This window comes from Streptopelia decaocto, assembly GCF_964273445.1.
Source record: "Streptopelia decaocto genome assembly, chromosome: 11".
Lineage (NCBI taxonomy): Eukaryota > Metazoa > Chordata > Aves > Columbiformes > Columbidae > Streptopelia > Streptopelia decaocto.
This window is the reverse complement of record NC_138666.1, coordinates 16,828,898-16,846,420: the sequence shown is the minus strand read 5'-3', so window position 1 is coordinate 16,846,420 and position 17,523 is coordinate 16,828,898. Positions and strand designations below refer to the sequence as shown.

The 17,523-nt window shown below is 40.6% G+C and overlaps 1 protein-coding gene across 1 annotated transcript; it reads right to left on the bottom strand.

The window, feature by feature from the left end:
- Window positions 1–1,949: 1,949 nt before the first annotated feature.
- Window positions 1,950–15,252, bottom strand: NAE1 (NEDD8 activating enzyme E1 subunit 1). Its single transcript, XM_082062485.1, has 20 exons — window positions 15,150–15,252; window positions 14,020–14,123; window positions 13,869–13,929; window positions 12,918–12,948; window positions 12,262–12,333; window positions 12,073–12,152; window positions 10,850–10,959; window positions 10,396–10,505; window positions 9,741–9,803; window positions 9,422–9,485; window positions 8,562–8,653; window positions 7,174–7,233; window positions 6,955–7,088; window positions 6,053–6,128; window positions 5,637–5,676; window positions 5,052–5,138; window positions 3,933–4,025; window positions 3,416–3,530; window positions 3,291–3,340; window positions 1,950–2,204 (listed from the first exon to the last, which is right to left on the bottom strand). The coding sequence occupies exons 1-20, from the start codon at window positions 15,203–15,205 to the stop codon at window positions 2,095–2,097; spliced, it is 1,608 nt and encodes a 535-aa protein (XP_081918611.1). The 5' UTR covers window positions 15,206–15,252; the 3' UTR covers window positions 1,950–2,094.
- Window positions 15,253–17,523: the final 2,271 nt, after the last annotated feature.

Genomic DNA, 17,523 nt, shown 5'->3' with positions numbered 1-17,523 from the left:
ACTGATAGCACTCTACTAGTCTAAGAGAAAACAAAAACTACCTACATATTCCTTAACAAAAGAAAGGCTGTAAAATGAGCTCACTTCGGAGCTAGTTTCAAAGTTTAATTAAATACACATTTATACAATTAAGGAACCTTAAATATAAGCAGCACAAGTTTTTTTTTAATGCTATAGCAAGATAGGTCTTGACCCCAACTGGATCTTTTTTTGCAACATACAGAAGGCACACAAAATCGTATTTATAAGACAGCCGACATTAAAATGCAAATAGCTCAATTCTGATGTTGCATCAAAGGGCAAAGATGAAAAGATAAATTACAGGATTTGCTACAGACTTCTGGTAAACATTGCCTATAAAATACGTTACCTCTTCCCCATCAGTTATGGGAAACAACCTAGTAACATCTCCTCAAACTTCAACACTACACTCTTAAAAAAGTGCACATACGGATGTGTTTGTTCAGCAGCATTAGAGCACAGAGCTTGGACGTTCAGACAGACGGACACGGGAGGTTGTGGAGCTCAGGAGGCTGACGGGAAGGTGCCCAGTCAGGGCCTGGACTCCTGGACTCAGCCCTGTGAGGACACACCAGGGTAGAAACCGTCAGTCTCAGGGGTATTTGTTCTTTTTAAAATCCAATGGTCAAATCCTGTGCGTCGGGAGTTTGGGTTGCTGGTGTCCTATTGAAACAAAAACAGCAGCAGCTGAGGGTGCAACTGCTGACTTGAGAAACGCTGCTCAGTCTAACAGGCCTTTGAAGTCTTCCTGTGCTATGTCAGTGCTCATCCCATCCCGCCGCCCTCTCCAACGAGCCATGTATCATTTATAGCTCATTATTACAGTTAGGCTTTGAAGTAGAAGTCTTAAGAAGTACTCCGGATCATCCCAAACATAAAAAGGGAAGAACACATAAAAGATTTAAAAATAAAAAAAGGCCAACAGTCTCAAGATGAAACGGCAAAATCCTCCTTCTGCCAGCTGCTGGGAGGGGTGTGGAACATCAAGAGGATGGGAAATAGGGCACGGATTACCTGTCGGTCTGGCAGCGGGAGTGGTTCAGCTCAGCCGCGACGGACCACGCGGGCGCCCCCTGGTGCGCCCGGCCGGCCCCGCCGCACCGGCTCGGCCCCGCCGCACCGGCTCGGCCCCGCCGCACCGGCTCGGCCCCGCCGCACCGGCTCGGCCCCGCCGCACCGGCTCGGCCCCGCCGCACCGGCTCGGCCCCGCCGCACCGGCTCGGCCCCGCCGCACCGGGTCACCCGCGGCCCGGGCCCTGAGGAGAAGGCCCCTCCGCGCAGCCGCCCTCAGCCGCGCGCCTTTCCCGCCCCGCCGCGGCGCGCGCGGCCGCTCGCGCTTCCCGGCCCCTCAGCCGCAGCCGCGCGGGGAGCGGAGCGGCGGCCCCTCGGGCACGGAGGCCCCGCAGCCGCGGGCCGCTCGGGCTCCGGGAGGCAGACAGAGCCCTGCGGCCACATCGAGCGCTGTCCGACACTTGGCGCGGCTCCAGCCTCAGGCCAGGGGGACACGTTTTGGTTTTCAATGCAACTCAGTTTCCATTCCCCGTATTTAGGACACGACACCAGCACAACACACGGTGTGCCAGCACCTGACGTGCACCAGACACAACCGGTACAGGGAAGAGAATCCTTCACTGGATCAATACAGCTGAAAGAATCAGGCTTTCAGGAACACGATCCCTTTCCCCAATGTCCTTGAACTCAATAAAAGGGATTACAGCTTTCCCCAGCTCTCCTCACAGTTAGATCCTCAGACCAAAGTCACATTGGCCTTCTCTAACCTTTTTGAAGTTCTCCCCCCAACTGAAAAGCAGCTGTTGTGAAAAAGTTCAGCTCTACTGCATGTATAACGCAACTCACCGTGCCAAAGAACAGCTGCCACCTTATCTCAAAGGCGAATCAGAAAATTCTAGATTTAAAAAAAATGTCGTGATTTGGTATGATTTTATTTGTCCCCAGAGAAAAAAAAATGATAAAATTGTTACAAATAAAGGAACTTTAATTTGCAGGTAAAACAGAAGAGTCCAGTCAGCAGGACGGTATTTACAGAACAAGCAGCAGTGGGAGATCGTTCTCCTACAGCTGGAAAGTCGCTGAAGTCTGTGACATTCCGCTGTAAATGTAGGTGTTATTAAAAATTACAAACTGCCCTGTAATGACTTTGATAACCTCCTGTGCAGCAGCTCCTGAAAGGAAAACAAACAAACAAAACAGAACAAAACCAAACAAAAAGGGAGTTAGCAGGTGATATTTAAAAACTAGTACAAGAATGTTATTTATCTAGAACTCACTACACTGGAATTATTTGGGAAGTGTCCAATACAGCTCCTAAGAGGTAAAAATGCCTTTCAGGACATTCTAGTCAGAAAGCTGTTACTCTGAAAGGCAGCTTCGCATCCACTCTGCTGTATACACTTGCTCTGTCCATGTACATATCCACACAAACACAGTAAAAATGTGCAAACAGACAGACCCATATAAACTGTGACCTCTAAATGAAACTGAGAAGTTCAATTAAAATAAAAATCATATACATTTAAACTGTAAAATAAATTGAAGGGTCACTGCACTGTAATCCCTTTGTGTTCTCCTATAGCATGAAATATTCTGTAATTTCTTCAGAAGTTACCTTTACAATAATTTTTCTAAAGCACTGCACATACCAGGTTTCACTTAGGCAGAAAAAAATTCCCAAATCCACAGACTACTTAATACATAATTATCTTCAGCACTGCATGAAGCCAAATAAAGAACTTAACTGGATATATAAATTTTGAGCATCCATTAAAACATATTCAGTCTTGATAATACCCACAGGTTGAATTAAGGTAAGCAATCAATGCTATTTGTATTTAATAGATACTTAATATAAGTGTTATTGAGTTAAAGGAAGATGTGTACTGTGTTAATTTTAATATTAGTACAATTATTCCTTTAAAAATAAACCTCAAAGCCTCTTTGAAGCATTTTATTTCAAAACACATTATAAAGCTACTAGAATTGATCTACTGAGATTAATTTTTACATTTATTTGGTTTCTTTTACTGACTTGAAACCCTTGCTGTGTCCACCTTCTCTATACACCATAGAAGGTTACATTTGGAGAATGAAGGGGGCAGATTTTGTTCTAACACTACTTAAACTACAGTCTGTGATCACAGCCTTTGGTCTGACAATACAAAGTAATTAAACCAGAGGAGATTCTGACCCAAGCATGTACTGCAACAGGCGGGTTTATCTGTATGGCCCTTCAACATACGTGACATTCTTACCTCCCATGAAGGCAGCAACAGCATGTGGCTCAGCAGCTCCATAGCGACAACTGGAGAGCAAAGTAACACTTAGTGTTTTCAGGTCAGTTCTACCAATAAAGCAACACTTAAGATATAATACTTACAACTCATGAACATAGTCATCTTTCACCACTACAGACAACCCATGTTCTTGTAAGAAACCAGTGAGGCATGATTTTAGTTTTCCAATATCATCTTCTACCTGATAGTTGTAGACACCTGGAAAATTAGTTAACTGTTTCATCACAGAACCATAACAACATAGTTCATGGGTTTACATGGCAGCGCAACAATTTTGTTTTCTGCAAAGTTTCTAGGCCAATTAACATATTAATATTAGACTAATAATTGCATATTCTGTTGGTGCTACACGTGGTAGTGACAAATATTGAATAGCTGAACCGATTCATAATCCACACAACCCATTTCAGTGTTATCAATTCAGATAAATTCCATAATTTCCTAATGAGAAAAAATTCTCACTTTAACTTTCACATTCTTGAAGTTATATTAATATGGAAGCAAAACTACAACTAACACTATATTAATAGTTTATAGTATTATAGTAGCTATTAGTTGTGGGTTTTTTGATGACATTAAGTAACTCTGGCATTAACATACCTGGATATCTACCATGCTGCTTATAAAATCTATCTACAGCCCGCAGCATCAGGTACAGCACTAGTTCACTGTCTGGATTATCCATATGGGAAACTGAAAACAGGAAGAGAACCGGTTAACTGGTGCGCACAAAATGGAGGAAAAAAAAAAAGGGGTTTTAATTACTTGAAATCAAGTATTTCCAATGTGCTTAAACTGTAAACTCCGCACTGAAAATATAATTTAATGAAAACAACCTGCAGCTGAGAATCTCGATGAGTCAGTTTTCAGATACATGAGTTTGACTCCAGTGTATGACCAACCATATTGAATGTATTTGATACAAACTGGTCAATGAAGATATTCACATTTCAGCTCTGACACCTGCTGTAACATTAAATCATAGAATCCCAGAATGTCAGGGATTGGAAGGGACCTGGAAAGCTCATCCAGTGCAATCCCCCCATGGAGCAGGAACACCCAGATGAGGTTACACAGGAAGGTGTCCAGGCGGGTTGGAATGTCTGCACAGAAGGAGACTCCACAACCCCCCTGGGCAGCCTGGGCCAGGCTCTGGCACCCTCACCGAGAAGTTTCTTCTCAAGTTTAAGTGGAACCTCTTACGTTCCAGCTTAAACCCATTACCCCTTATTATGCCTTCAATAAAAATAATTGAGCTTTTTTTTTTTTTTTTTTTTAATGTATCCAGGTTCAAAAAAACCCAAAATGCAACATCAAGTAACTAGTTTGCTATTTCACATACTGAAAATATAAGCTTAGAGGGGGTCAAGGCAATTAGTCTTGTAACTTTGGTCAGGTGAAAGCACCTTTCCAACTCTGTCAGAGAAAACTGAGGTACAGAAAAGAGAAATTTGAAGAAAATGTTTAATTTATGTGCTATCAAAAATAAAATCTCCATGAAAAAACACCTGAAACATGTATCGATCTGTAAGGTCATTTTTTAACTTTCAAAACTCAAATTTAATTCAACATTCTAGACGTGGAAAAGATACTTGTAGTTGATGCCAAATTATAAAACTGCATAATAAAACAGAATGTGTAACATACAATTCTTTTTGATCACAAAACCATTTCAAGTTGAAAATGCAATTGAAGTATGTGCAGAACTGGAGTACTTACTGATTTCATCCTTGTTAAAAGTGTTCAAGCCATATTCTTCAGCCAGAGACCTACACCGTACTACTCGGAGGAAAGCCGAGTTGCTGCCTAAGCAGAGGGTGCAGAAAGGAGAGCATCACCTACTTGAATGCATCACCAACTAGGAAATCTTTGCAAGTCTGTATCTTTGATGAGTTAAACATGAAACACTAAAACTTATAATCATTTCATTTAACACTTTCATGTTTCTTCCAGTTTCTTGCAGCAATAAAATCTACTGAACTACATTTAGGTCTATGATCACAAGTATTTTAGGGAAGTATTTTGTGCTTATTTACTTGTAGAATCTACATGTATCCGCCATGTTAACGTAAAAGCGCACAAGACATGTAGCTCTTCCATAGCAATTCATCCATCACAGCCATCAACTTCACATTCTCCTCTCCCATACTGCAAACGAACAAGGGTTCTTTTCCACTACATCTACTATGATTCTATGGAAAATTCAAATATTGAGTTACTGATTAATAACTACATTAGCAGTCAAAAGTTTTTGATTCTTTGATCATTTGCATAAACACGGGGACAGAATTCAAGCATACTTACAAAATAATTTTAATTCTCTCTCTGAAATAGATTCGGGTGCCTAAAAGAGAGAATATACTCTCATTCCAGTACATACAATGACCAAAGAATTTATATTTTCAGATCTATTCACACATTCATTGTGAACTAACTAGTCATTCTTGTTAAAATAAAATAAACAAACTAACAAACAAGCAAAACTTAAATTGTAAATAATATATCTCTGTACTCCTTTTGCTTTTATATGACCAAATCAAAAGTGATAAATAAAACAGACCCTGGATAAAAAATTTCATTAGAACTTATTTAAACCTTTTGAAAAAATAAGGTAACTAAGCCTTCTCTTTTCGTATCTGTCTCCTGTGACTTATGTCTGTACAGAAAGTCAGGGTAAAAATATTTCTATCATGTCAGAATGAGGGTAGATTTTTAATTACCTTGCCTAAGGACTGTAACAGTTTAGCAGCATGGTTACCCACAGCAGCAATATCCTTCTTCGCTTTTTCACGGTATCTGTGAATAATAAAGAAGTCTCATTAATTACAAGAAAAAGCCATCAACTTCACAGTGAAGACCATTTCTTTTTGGTTTATATTATACAGACAAAATACACGCCGTGTGAATGAAGTGAGCCACCTCAAGGCCGGGAATGCACCTGTTACTTCCCTGTCTGACTGTTGGGCATGGCTGAGCTGTTCACTAAACATGTGGTCTAGAAAACAGTTAAAATAAATGTAACTACAAAAAGACAGAGGAAGACCATTAAGCAGTTTCAGAACAACAGCTATGTGTCCTTGATTTGGCTTGAAGGATGTCATTAATTTCTCTATTTCAGTATTTGTGGCCATAGCATATTAGTTCTGTTACAACCTATGACAATGCAAACATCTCTACAACACGGTATTTAATAAAATTCAATTTATGAGCTCATTTTAAGGAATTGTAAGTGATCTATTTAGAATTAAATACCTAGGAAACTAGAATTTCTGTAACCTGGTTGACATACATACTGAGGAGAAAAAACAAAGGCTGCGTTTAAGCAACAATTTGCTTTGGACAGCAGTAGCTGGGCTATGGGATCCACTATAGGACTGTCTTTACTAGATCCAAAACCAAGAAAAGTGATCACTTACTGCCCAGCCTTAGGAAACTGGGGTGCACTGGAGGCTGAGGCCCTGGTTCCAGACAGCCCCAGGCTGCCATGCTCCTCACACGCTCCTCACTCCACTCCCACATACACTTTCCTTTTTAAATACAGGAATTCATGCACTTGGTGAGGTCTGAAGTCATCACCATTTACTACCAATAGTAACTATTAAAGTAAAAACTGTATACTTACACATTTTGCAATTTGATGAATTTATTGGAGTCTGCGATCATGTCAGGAATAGTGCCCCGGACAGGCAAGCTTCCTTGTCCCTCATTTGCCACAAATTCCTTCACAGCTCGAGCCAAAACCCAGAAGGAGGGTGACTGCAAATGCACAAGAGACAGTCACGTACACAAATGTTATTTATGCTTCTGCTACATTTAAGCCTTACCCTTAATTACTCATTACCTGCTCTGTGAGGTTTATGCAGCAATCATCATTAAAAATCTCTTCAATGCATCTTGGAATCTATGAAAAAAATAAAATGGGTTTGTATTTACTTGACTTGGGATTTCCTGAACTCTCTCAACACTCACTACATAGATGAGCCAACTCTAAGTGACCTCAGAGCTTCACACCAAAATCTCTGCTGAATCTTGCACACTTAGTGCTTTTCAGACTTATTTCAAATAGTAGCCCTGCCTGAAAACAAGGCACGTGCTTCTGATCTAGATAAACATTACAAACAAAATCTCACCTCATTTCCATCTTCCACAAGGAAGATTTAAAAAACTGGCAGCGGTATCTGCAAAAGGTACCACCGGTATCCGCAAAAGGTACCACCGGTATCCGCAAAAGGTACCACCGGTATCAGCTGTCCATCCTACCAGCCAGGCGTGGAGCAGCAAAAAGCCAGGGAAGTAAAGAGGGGCTGCAAGAGTGAGTGTTTTGACCCCTTAACTGCCAGAGTTCAGTCTGACACATAAACTGAAATAAATCACTAATAACCTGGGACACGGCTTGTAGTGGCCCAGATGTGAGCACTAAGTTTTACCTGCTGCTTTTTTGGGAGACTTAATGTGACTGTGCAAGCAAGGATCAGCACGGTTCAAATAAAAACTGAATGTAATCCAGAAAGAATCACAAAATGTGTTTTTACCCCATGTAACTTTTGCAATTTACTATGGATGAGAAATTAAAGAAATCAGATGTCAATTCTAAACCATGAGTTACTACTCCAGGATTATTTAAAAACAACAAAAACATCACTTTTAACACCTTTTAGCTTGATCAGTTTATGAAAGAAATTCCATAACATGTTTCTTCAAGAGGAAAGTACTGAATTTGCTGAGTCAAAGGTCCCTTGCAGCACTTCACTTCTATACAGAATCAATACTGCAGCAAGCGGTTTCAATATAGCATCATTTCAACAAAGGCTTTCTGAGTCTCTCTCCTAGCAATGTATTTAAATCGAACATCATCCGCACCAGTGGCTGCTAATTTACCACGCACTTCACAGTTTGATCTGTAAAAGAAATCTGGTCAAGTCTAAGCCAGGCATGCATTGCTAATGAACTCTGGTTACTGATTCTTTCTATACCTGAATTCACGTCTTCAGGACAGAAATGTAGCTTCCCGGCATGAGCAAGGAAATAAAAGTTTCCATAAGCTACAGTGCCACCTAGTCTAGGTCTATTTTACTACACATTATTTCAATTTTTAAAATTGTAATAATCCTGTTTTACCTAAATATAAACGTTGCAAATGGAATTTCTGTCCTAAAAGTGCATAATATGTTCTGAAAAAATGAGGTAGTTGAAGTTTCTTCAGTTTTGTCCCATAAATGTTTATTTTACCTCTGTAGTATTTAATGCAGTGTTCACATTTTTTATAGCTTCTTCAAAGTTTTCCTCATCTTCTGGGGTCCCACTTTCATTCTTTAAGATACCTTATTGAAAACAAATAAACCAAAACTCATGTTCTGAGTTAAAATTCGTCATGTGGGTCTTACCAACAGAGCAGACTGGCTTTGAATGCATTTGGGGCATAGTAACTAAGCAGTAAAAAACTGGATTACTAGTAAGACGTACTGATAAAATCAGCTACATGTACATTCTGCGTAAGATTAATTTTCCTGTGATGTTACGTACAAGTTGCTTATCACAAAAATATCAGTTTATTTGTGTGAGAAAGAGAGTAGAGTTTCATAATCACTGAATTAATGCAGATGGTGGTAAAAAGGCAATTCAACTCTCCTTCCCATCCCCAGTCATGTCTTGTTGTGTTTTTTCGGTCAAATCTGCCAACACTTACGAACCCACATAACAAGCCAGACCAAGAAATGGACTGCACTAAAAACCTAATTTAACCAAACCAAATCACTACAGATTGGTTCCCTAGCCCAGCCCGCAGATGAAGATGACAGAACACTCCGCAATTCGCATGTGGGCCAGCTTTAAATGAGAGAATACCAAAAATTCAGTTACTGGTTTTATTCTACAATAATTTATGACAACATATTTCTAGATTTTAGAAACCCCTCACTGATTTTAGCATCTGCAAGCACCTGTGTAAGACAGTCATTGTGCAAAAGAATTGTACTGTATGTGCCAGCAGACTTTCATAAATCAACCCTGAGAGAACTTCTGATTCTTTTCCAGATATTGCCTTACATATTTCTGCCAGTATGAATAAGCGACTCTACGACATATATTACCTTGCCGAATCAGTTGTCTGAAAGCTTCTTTTTCTTTGTAACTCTTAGGCAACTGGTCACTGTTCTAAATTGAAAAACACAAAAATATTTCTATTTAAAACAGCTATTGCTAATTTCATTGTGCCCAGACTGCTGAACTCCAGAAGTCTGTCACTGTCCACACATATTCACTTCTATTTCAACTAGTAATTTTTTTAATGGTTTCACCCTGTTTTCTTTATTTGTTACACATTGCGAACATAATAATCTAGTTTAGAAAAGAAATCATTAAAGAGGTAGTAACAATAATACCAATGATTTATGAAGTTTTGCAATATACCTCGTTGAACCATTTTGTTAGATATTTGGCTACAATCACAATCCACGGAGTGTGGCTGTGGTCCTGTAATTGAAGAGCAGAGAAATATTTGTCAAGTTGAGAAAAGATAAAAATGGGACGCAAATTACAAATCTATCTTAAATGTACATATCTAACATCCCTTCCACTATTGTAACAACGCAGGATACGTCCCACATTTCAGCTCAGAAATAACACTCTCTAACTACTATAAAACAAATCACTAAATCACTATTCCCTTACTTAAAAGAAGGGTGGCTGAGCCAAGTTCTCCACTATTTTTCCAAAGTGGAACTTATGTTATGCAAAAATATCCACACTGCAAAGCCCTGCAGCAGTAGGCAATCATAAATATTCTTTTAAAAATGGGAGGCATGAGGAAATAAATCTAATAAAATATCCAAGTTGTCCAACAATATTCATTACTTCCCAACACCTCCATTTGCTTAAGATATAAATACAGACAGTAATATGTGGGGCAAAGGTAAAAAATAGTACTTTGTGACTGATAGTGCAGTTGCCTCTGCTCAGATGAGGCTCGGCAGCACTAGAAGTAATCTACAAAGAGTCATCTTCATAGAACCCTGTTCTGTGTCTGCATCTGTCGTAGAGCACATAATGTAAACCACATACCAACCTTTTTGTCCATATGATCCAAGTCATAAGACTGAATGTGTTCCCTCAGTTCCGGAAATGGTTTGTCCAGTCTCAGATCTTCTAACGTATTGTCAGGATGGGATTCAACAACTGTGAGAAAAAGTTACACAATGCATGTCACACTTACGTTCGACCTTCAAAACAGCGCTATACACCCAACACAGTACATCATCTGCTCCTTACGCTGCTTGATTCTCAGAGTAAGTGTTTTGTGTAATTAAATTTTAATGTTGAGATAATCTCAATTTTACTATTTGTTGCAGTCCGTAATTTCTATGCATTCCTCGAAGAGTGCTCCTAGTGACAAACTGCAAACTACATAAGACTTAACAAATACTAAATACAACACAAGATAAAGATGGAAAAAAAAGTGACATCACATATTGAACCCTTAAGGCTTTTAGAAGAGTCTTTATCTCAGGAAACCCTCTAACCTGTATGTTCTTTCATAACGATTCTCATATAACCAACCAGCCCATAAGTCCTGCAGACCAGCAGAGGAATGTTGGAATTCCAGAGAAGTTCAGCCAAGCGCAGCAACGTACTATAAAGAAAAACATTTTTGTCAGATATACAAGAGGACAATAGTTAACTACAAAGTTAACTCTTACACAAGTTGCTTGTGGAAGGTAATTTTTCTACAGGAGAACTCTAATATTATCATGATTTTAAGCACATACCAAGTCATTAATTTTATATGTGAATTTACACTAGGTTAGAAATATATTTATCCATTAGCTCACTTATACTTAACTCTATTCTCCCAAATGTTCCAACTATCAATTAAACAAAAAACTCCAATGAGATTGGTATGTTGCACAAACATAACTTCCAGGAGGGGCAATTCCCATCACAGGTTTTTGCATAGCATATAAATACTCTTTATACACAGATGTCTGCAGGAAAATCACCACTTCAAAGAGACAAGTTGACTCTTATTTCTCTAAGAGACAGTATCTCTAGCTCCTCTATAAGTAGAGGGAGGGAGATATATATGAAGTATGAACAACAGCCTCTTCCTTACAAAAACAAGAGTTAACTATTCATCTATCCAGCAACCTCTTGCCTCTGTGGAGGCAGCTTTGCTACTGAAACAGGAACATCCTCTTCTCCACCAGTTTCTCAATATTCTGAAAATTGTCATTTTTCATGTGTACTGTTCACTGGAAGGCAGCACAGGAGACACCTCTCAGCAGGAAGAGGTTAAAAAAACCCAAGAACTTCTGGTCTTGACAAAGTTTCTACAGGCAAAATAATTATATACATGGGTAAAATGGAAAGACCTACACAAAAGATAAAACAGATTTGCAAAAATCTAAAGGTATCACAGCTCATATGATCTGTTGGGTTTTACATAAGAACACTTGTTATAGTGATTTTGGACCAGAAACAACTTTCACTACAAGAGTAGTTGACATAGAAGAATATATCTGGAGACAGCACCTACGAGTCAGACGGGGATCTGAAGAAGGTTTTAAACTATGTATTAACGTATTAAAAGTCTGTAGAAAAAAATGCCATAATTTACTGTAACTTTTCTTCACAATGACAGAGTTCCATTTTGCATAAGTTTTCCTGCAAACATCTGCCTGCAATGGAAACCTGCTTTTACAACTGAATGAAAACAAACAAAAAACAACTTCAGGTTACTCTTTACCTTTCTGGTAGCTGGGTTGCAACCACCAAGTTAAAACGATTAAAAAAGGAAGGGTCATTCTCTAGAAGTTTTTCTGGACTCTAAACAGTTGGGGAAAAAAAAAAAAATGTCAGGAAACACACAGGTTTCATTTCATACTTTCATCACATTGTGTAACAAGAAACATACGACTGATTTCAGAAAACAAACCTCTTCGACAAAGTTTCCAGAAACATCATTGTTCAGTTCTTGCAAGAGCTCAGTAGCGCTCTGGGCACGATTCTGTTTCAGAAAAATCAAAACAATGTTTAACCTCCTGAACTGCAATTTATATAGTGTATCAGTACCACATATGCAGCATGCTAAAAAAAAAATACATGAGGTAGGATTTCTTATTCCAAGCCTTGCTTATCTGAAGAAAAAATAAATCCCTTTACAGCAGGCACTTGTTTGAGTCCATCTTCAGTAATATCATTTTAAAAACAAAAGTTATGTGACAGCTATTTATTCCTTTCCAGGAGTTACCAATGCCTTTGGACTCTCCCATTTTTGTGATTCTTTTTACCCACCATTCACCTCTCTACTCTTAGCTTTACTCCTTCAACCACAATTCTCTTTCACCTTAACCTTCCAAATATTTTCTTAACCGTGTCCTGTTCATTTTTCCATTCAATCTTACCAGAATTGAACTTATCTTCTCACTTATGAGCGACTAAAAAGTAAGCATGGGGTATTTTGACAAAGAATACATAGATTTTAACCTATCCATATATGTTTTTAGCATTACTCATAATACTACATTTGACTATTAACTCATTACTTTCATGCTTTCAACACACCTAAATTAACACTTGTTATGTCCTTACCTGACCAATATGGCTTTTTTGTAGGAAGAAACTGAAAAGGAGACAAGAGTTACATGTGAGGTTGTATTTTGAAGAAAAACAACACTAAAGCCACACTTGTAGTGCAGAGTATGTTGCTGACTCCCATACACAAACTAATTCCCTTTAAATATGCCTTTCTGCACTGTAATATTTTCCTCATGATCAGTTTCTTAAGGAAACTTTCCAACGCCTGGGCCACAACTCTGAAAGATAAGACACACCAAACCCCTCGAGAAGCCAGGATCATACTGCAGATTCGTTTTCACTAGGCTAATTAAAGATCCATTAGTACTCATTTCTTCATGTAATGGAATACCCTCCGCCCACACATAACCCTTGTAAGTAGACAGATATTTGTAGGTATCTACCTGAACCATAAGAGAATGGGATCTAGAATTAGCAAAGAAATTGTTTCTATAGGATTTATAGAGAGTTTCTTACCCTTTCCCCTGCTGCACACAGCCTTTAAAGCTGTGAAAGCTAATAGGTGGCTATTAGCCTAATTTCACAATGATAAACTAAAAATAAGTTATTTGCACAATGAAAATTTTGGAAAATACATTCAGCCATGCTGGAACACAAGGAAATCTTGCATTATCATGTATCAAGATTACAGCAAACACATTATTTTTGAATGTCTTTATATTGAGCAAACTACTGTCTTTATAAACTTGATTTGTGAAGCAAACAGACCTGTAAGATAGAAAAACAGCAACTAAAAAAACATGTAAAATTTAGGAGCTAATTTCAAAACTATCATGCATGCTGTGTATGCCACAAATGTCCAAAAGCACAAAAGACTTGGAGAAATACATCTGGGGTTTTAAAGTTATTAGGAACCTTGTAGAATTCCTTAACAAGTACACTAACAGAACTACTTATGAAACCCTGTTACTTCTCATTTTTATCAGAAACTAGTAACAAACCTACTTATTTCCAACATCTTCTCCAGAGACCCAATTCCCATCGACAATTGTAAATGAACCAATACCTTGGGGAAAAAAAAAGTTACAATAAATAACTAGGAGTCAGGAAATTACCAGGTACATCACTACAAAATGCAAAAGAAGTATCTACTTACCTGGTAGCACTAAGTTTTTGAGTATTTCAGTTCCCGTCGCTGTTGCATTTATCACACAAACATGGGCAGATTCTAAAGCTTCTTGTCCATGGTCACCCCACAATCTACATTGGGATGGAAACAGAAACATTCTGAAGTCATTTCATTTCAGATAATGATGCCAATATAAAGAATTGTTTAAACATTTAAGCAATCCCAAATGGAGGCTCGCATACCGCTCTCCATTCAACTGAGTGGCTAAATCGCACTAACCAAGATGAGCTTTCCTTAAGAAAAACTAGTGTGACAACCATGAAACTTTCTGAAGAGCAACCCAATTTTACTGACATTTCATTCCCTCCATCTATTATACTCTGCACCATATGAACACACACGCTTTCTGTTGTAACGTATTTAACTTTTTAAAAATCAGCATGGGTCACAACACACCTGACACAACTGTTGTCCTAAAACCTGAATGTTCTGGGTTTTGTAAGTTTTATTATAATACATTTTAATGGTTTTTAATATTTTTTACAATTTATAATCCCAGACACTGAAACGTACAAGCAGATGGAAATGACTCTTGTATCCACTACGTCTATGAGATAACACGGGCTGCAATGGGGACAGCACAGCACTCGGCACAAACCCCAACACGGGCAGGAATTTTACTCAGTTCAGCTGCAGAGAGGAACGTTACTGCCCAGGCACAGCAAAGCATTATAACTAAGACCCTCAGATGTGTACAAGCATGTGCAGATGAACCCAATCCACACTCCAAATGCAGGCTGGCTCCGGTAAAGCCGCCCCGTCTCACTTCACCTGGCGCCTTTTTCCCCTACGCAGGCACGAACGCGCCGCTGCCCGGCGGAGCCGAGAGGCGAGCGGCCCCACAGCCCGGCCGGCCCGGCCACGGCCTCCCCGCCCCCCGGGCTCCGCCGCAGCCGGCAGCGCCGCTCCCCGCGGGCTCAGCGGGGCAGCGACAGCGCAGCCCGGCCCGCCCAGCGCAGCCCGGCCCGCCCGCCGCATCTCGCCCTGCGAGCGGCCGCGGAGGAGCCCGGCGATGGGACGGGCAGCCAGAGCCGCAGGAGCGCGGGCTGCGGCCGGCGACAGCCCCGCGGAACCCCGCAAAGCCCCCACCGCGCTACCTCAGCTGCCGGTCGTATCTCTGCTCCTTGAGGCTGGCCCTGCCCGCCTGCGCCATTGCCCCACGCTCCCCCGGCAGCCGCTGCGCAGGCGCGGGCGGGCGCATGCGCGAGGCCGCTGGACGGCGCTGCGGGCCGCCGGAGCGGGAGCCGACCGGGGGGCGGGGCTGTGGGCGGGGCGGGGCTGTGGGCGGGGCGAGGTGCACGTCGCGGGAGGGGCGCACTCGGCTCCTCCTCCCCGGCGTGGGGCGGCCCGGGCTCCCTGCGTGAGGCACGGGCGGTGCTGCAGTCCGGTGGCAAGAAGCGGGAGCATTCGTGTTGACGCGGAGATTTGAGCAGATCCGGCCGGGATCCGGTCGGGATGCCGTCATTGCTCAGTGAGATCGAGACGGCAGTTTGGAAAACGGTGGGAAAAACCCGCGCCGAGCGAGGTCGGGGTGTCTTTGGGGACACTGATGTCACAAGCACAGAAACACAGGATGCTGTTTCCTTCAGGAATACATTTCTAAAAATAAGGTCCCATTCCGAAAAGTCATGTTCAGAAAAGGTATTTCTCTTCATGTCTCAACCCACTTTCTGGTGTGAAGTTTTGGGGCGTTTTACAGCAGTCTGAGTCAGAAGCCCTGCAGGTACCCGCACTCAGAAGAATCAGGTTAGGTACATTTGCAGAGTTGGTGTACATTATTACAATTATTTCTATTCAGTATTGAGACAAAAAAATCTGAAATCTTTTGTATCTATGCACTTCTGTTATGAAAATCCTTCCATACAGGATCAATACAGCTTGTCCTGTGAAGCGCACTAAAAAAGGAAAGCTTCACACCTTTAAAAATTTCAACAACAAAAGAGAGGTCCTAAAATGTGTGCATTGTTCCCATTGGTTAGCCCATAAAAGAGTATTGTGATCCTTTCAATTTGCTTCTCTTTAGTATATTTAATTTGCTAGATATCTGCTAGCATAAATTATACAACGGTGCAATCTAGTGGTTTATATCTTGTAGATGATGTTATTATACAGTATAGTGCTTCCTCTTTTGTTTTCCCATATACATTATCTCCTCCAAAGTTCATTTTTCTCAGGCTTTTTGTTTGCTATGTCACAGTAAATCCTTCCTTCTGTTTAAATTTCAGTGACTGTTGCAATGTTCGTAGGAATGTTCTGTTTACCAAAATCAAAAGGTGTCTTGTTCTGTTCTTGCTATCTGCTGCAATTATACAGTTTCAACTGGACAAACCATAAATTATAAGATTATTTCAGACTTAGTTCCAAAATATAGTGCCCATTTCTGGTATAAAGCAGCCAAGTGTTTACAGCTTTAAAAGTCAAAGAGAAATAATAATAAAAAATGGTATGTGAAGGCTGGGAAGCCCTGAGGGAGCCAGGTATCCCATTCCTCTTTCTCTACCCAACTTTCCTGTCATGTACACACTGGCTATCACTTATAGCAAAAACTGTATTCAAGCTATTTTGGTCTTTCCTCTTGGGTACTTTCACTGCCTCTTTTATGCTTCTAAATCAAACCATTTAAACCTCCATTTTGAGGAGTCGACTTCCCGCCATGTCTCCAGCAGGTTTCCCTTGTCTCAGATGCCTTCCTGCGCCTGCTTTTGTAGTCCACATACATAGATTGTGTTTTGAATGTGAGAAGATAAAAGCTGAAATGGTGAATGGTGTCAAATGCATGTAGACATTGGGCCACTTCATCGGCACTATACTCTGTCAGCAAGATCTGAGCCTCAGGTTTAAAGTTTCACTTGAAAAGTTGCTCAGTATTTTCTGTCTTGCATATGGTTTTCTTTTCTCTGACAAGTTGGTATTTTTGTGCTTTTTCCCATGGTCTAGAACAGCTTTCCTGACTATTCGCATCTGGCTGACTCTATCTACAGCTGGTTTCCCTGCCTACAAACACAGCAAAGAGCCACACAAGAATAAGAACCAAGGCATCACAGCTTCTCACAGCTCATTACTGCTACTAAGCAGCAAAGCATTTGAACGCAAAGGCAGCGCTGCTGTACTGATTCCAGTGTTTGAGTCACACGAGGACCTGGGTGTGCAGACTGACCACAGACACCCCAGCAGGGTCAGTGCCTGCGCAGGGACCTGAGAAGATCTCGGAAGTTTAACAGCACCAAATTGAGAAGATGACCTGAGTAAGTCATTGCAGAACTACTCTGTGGACACCTTTACAGCAGTTTACATCACTTATCTAGTGACTTAGCTTGCATCAGTGAATCTCAAAGGTTTTACAGCTGAATCCTATGGAGAGGTCCTGAAAAAGGAAATGAATTCTTACGATGCAGTATCACAACATAAAAGTTGCATTAAACGCTTCCATTGATTTTTTCTTCCATTTTCCTGATTGCATAATAGAAGAAT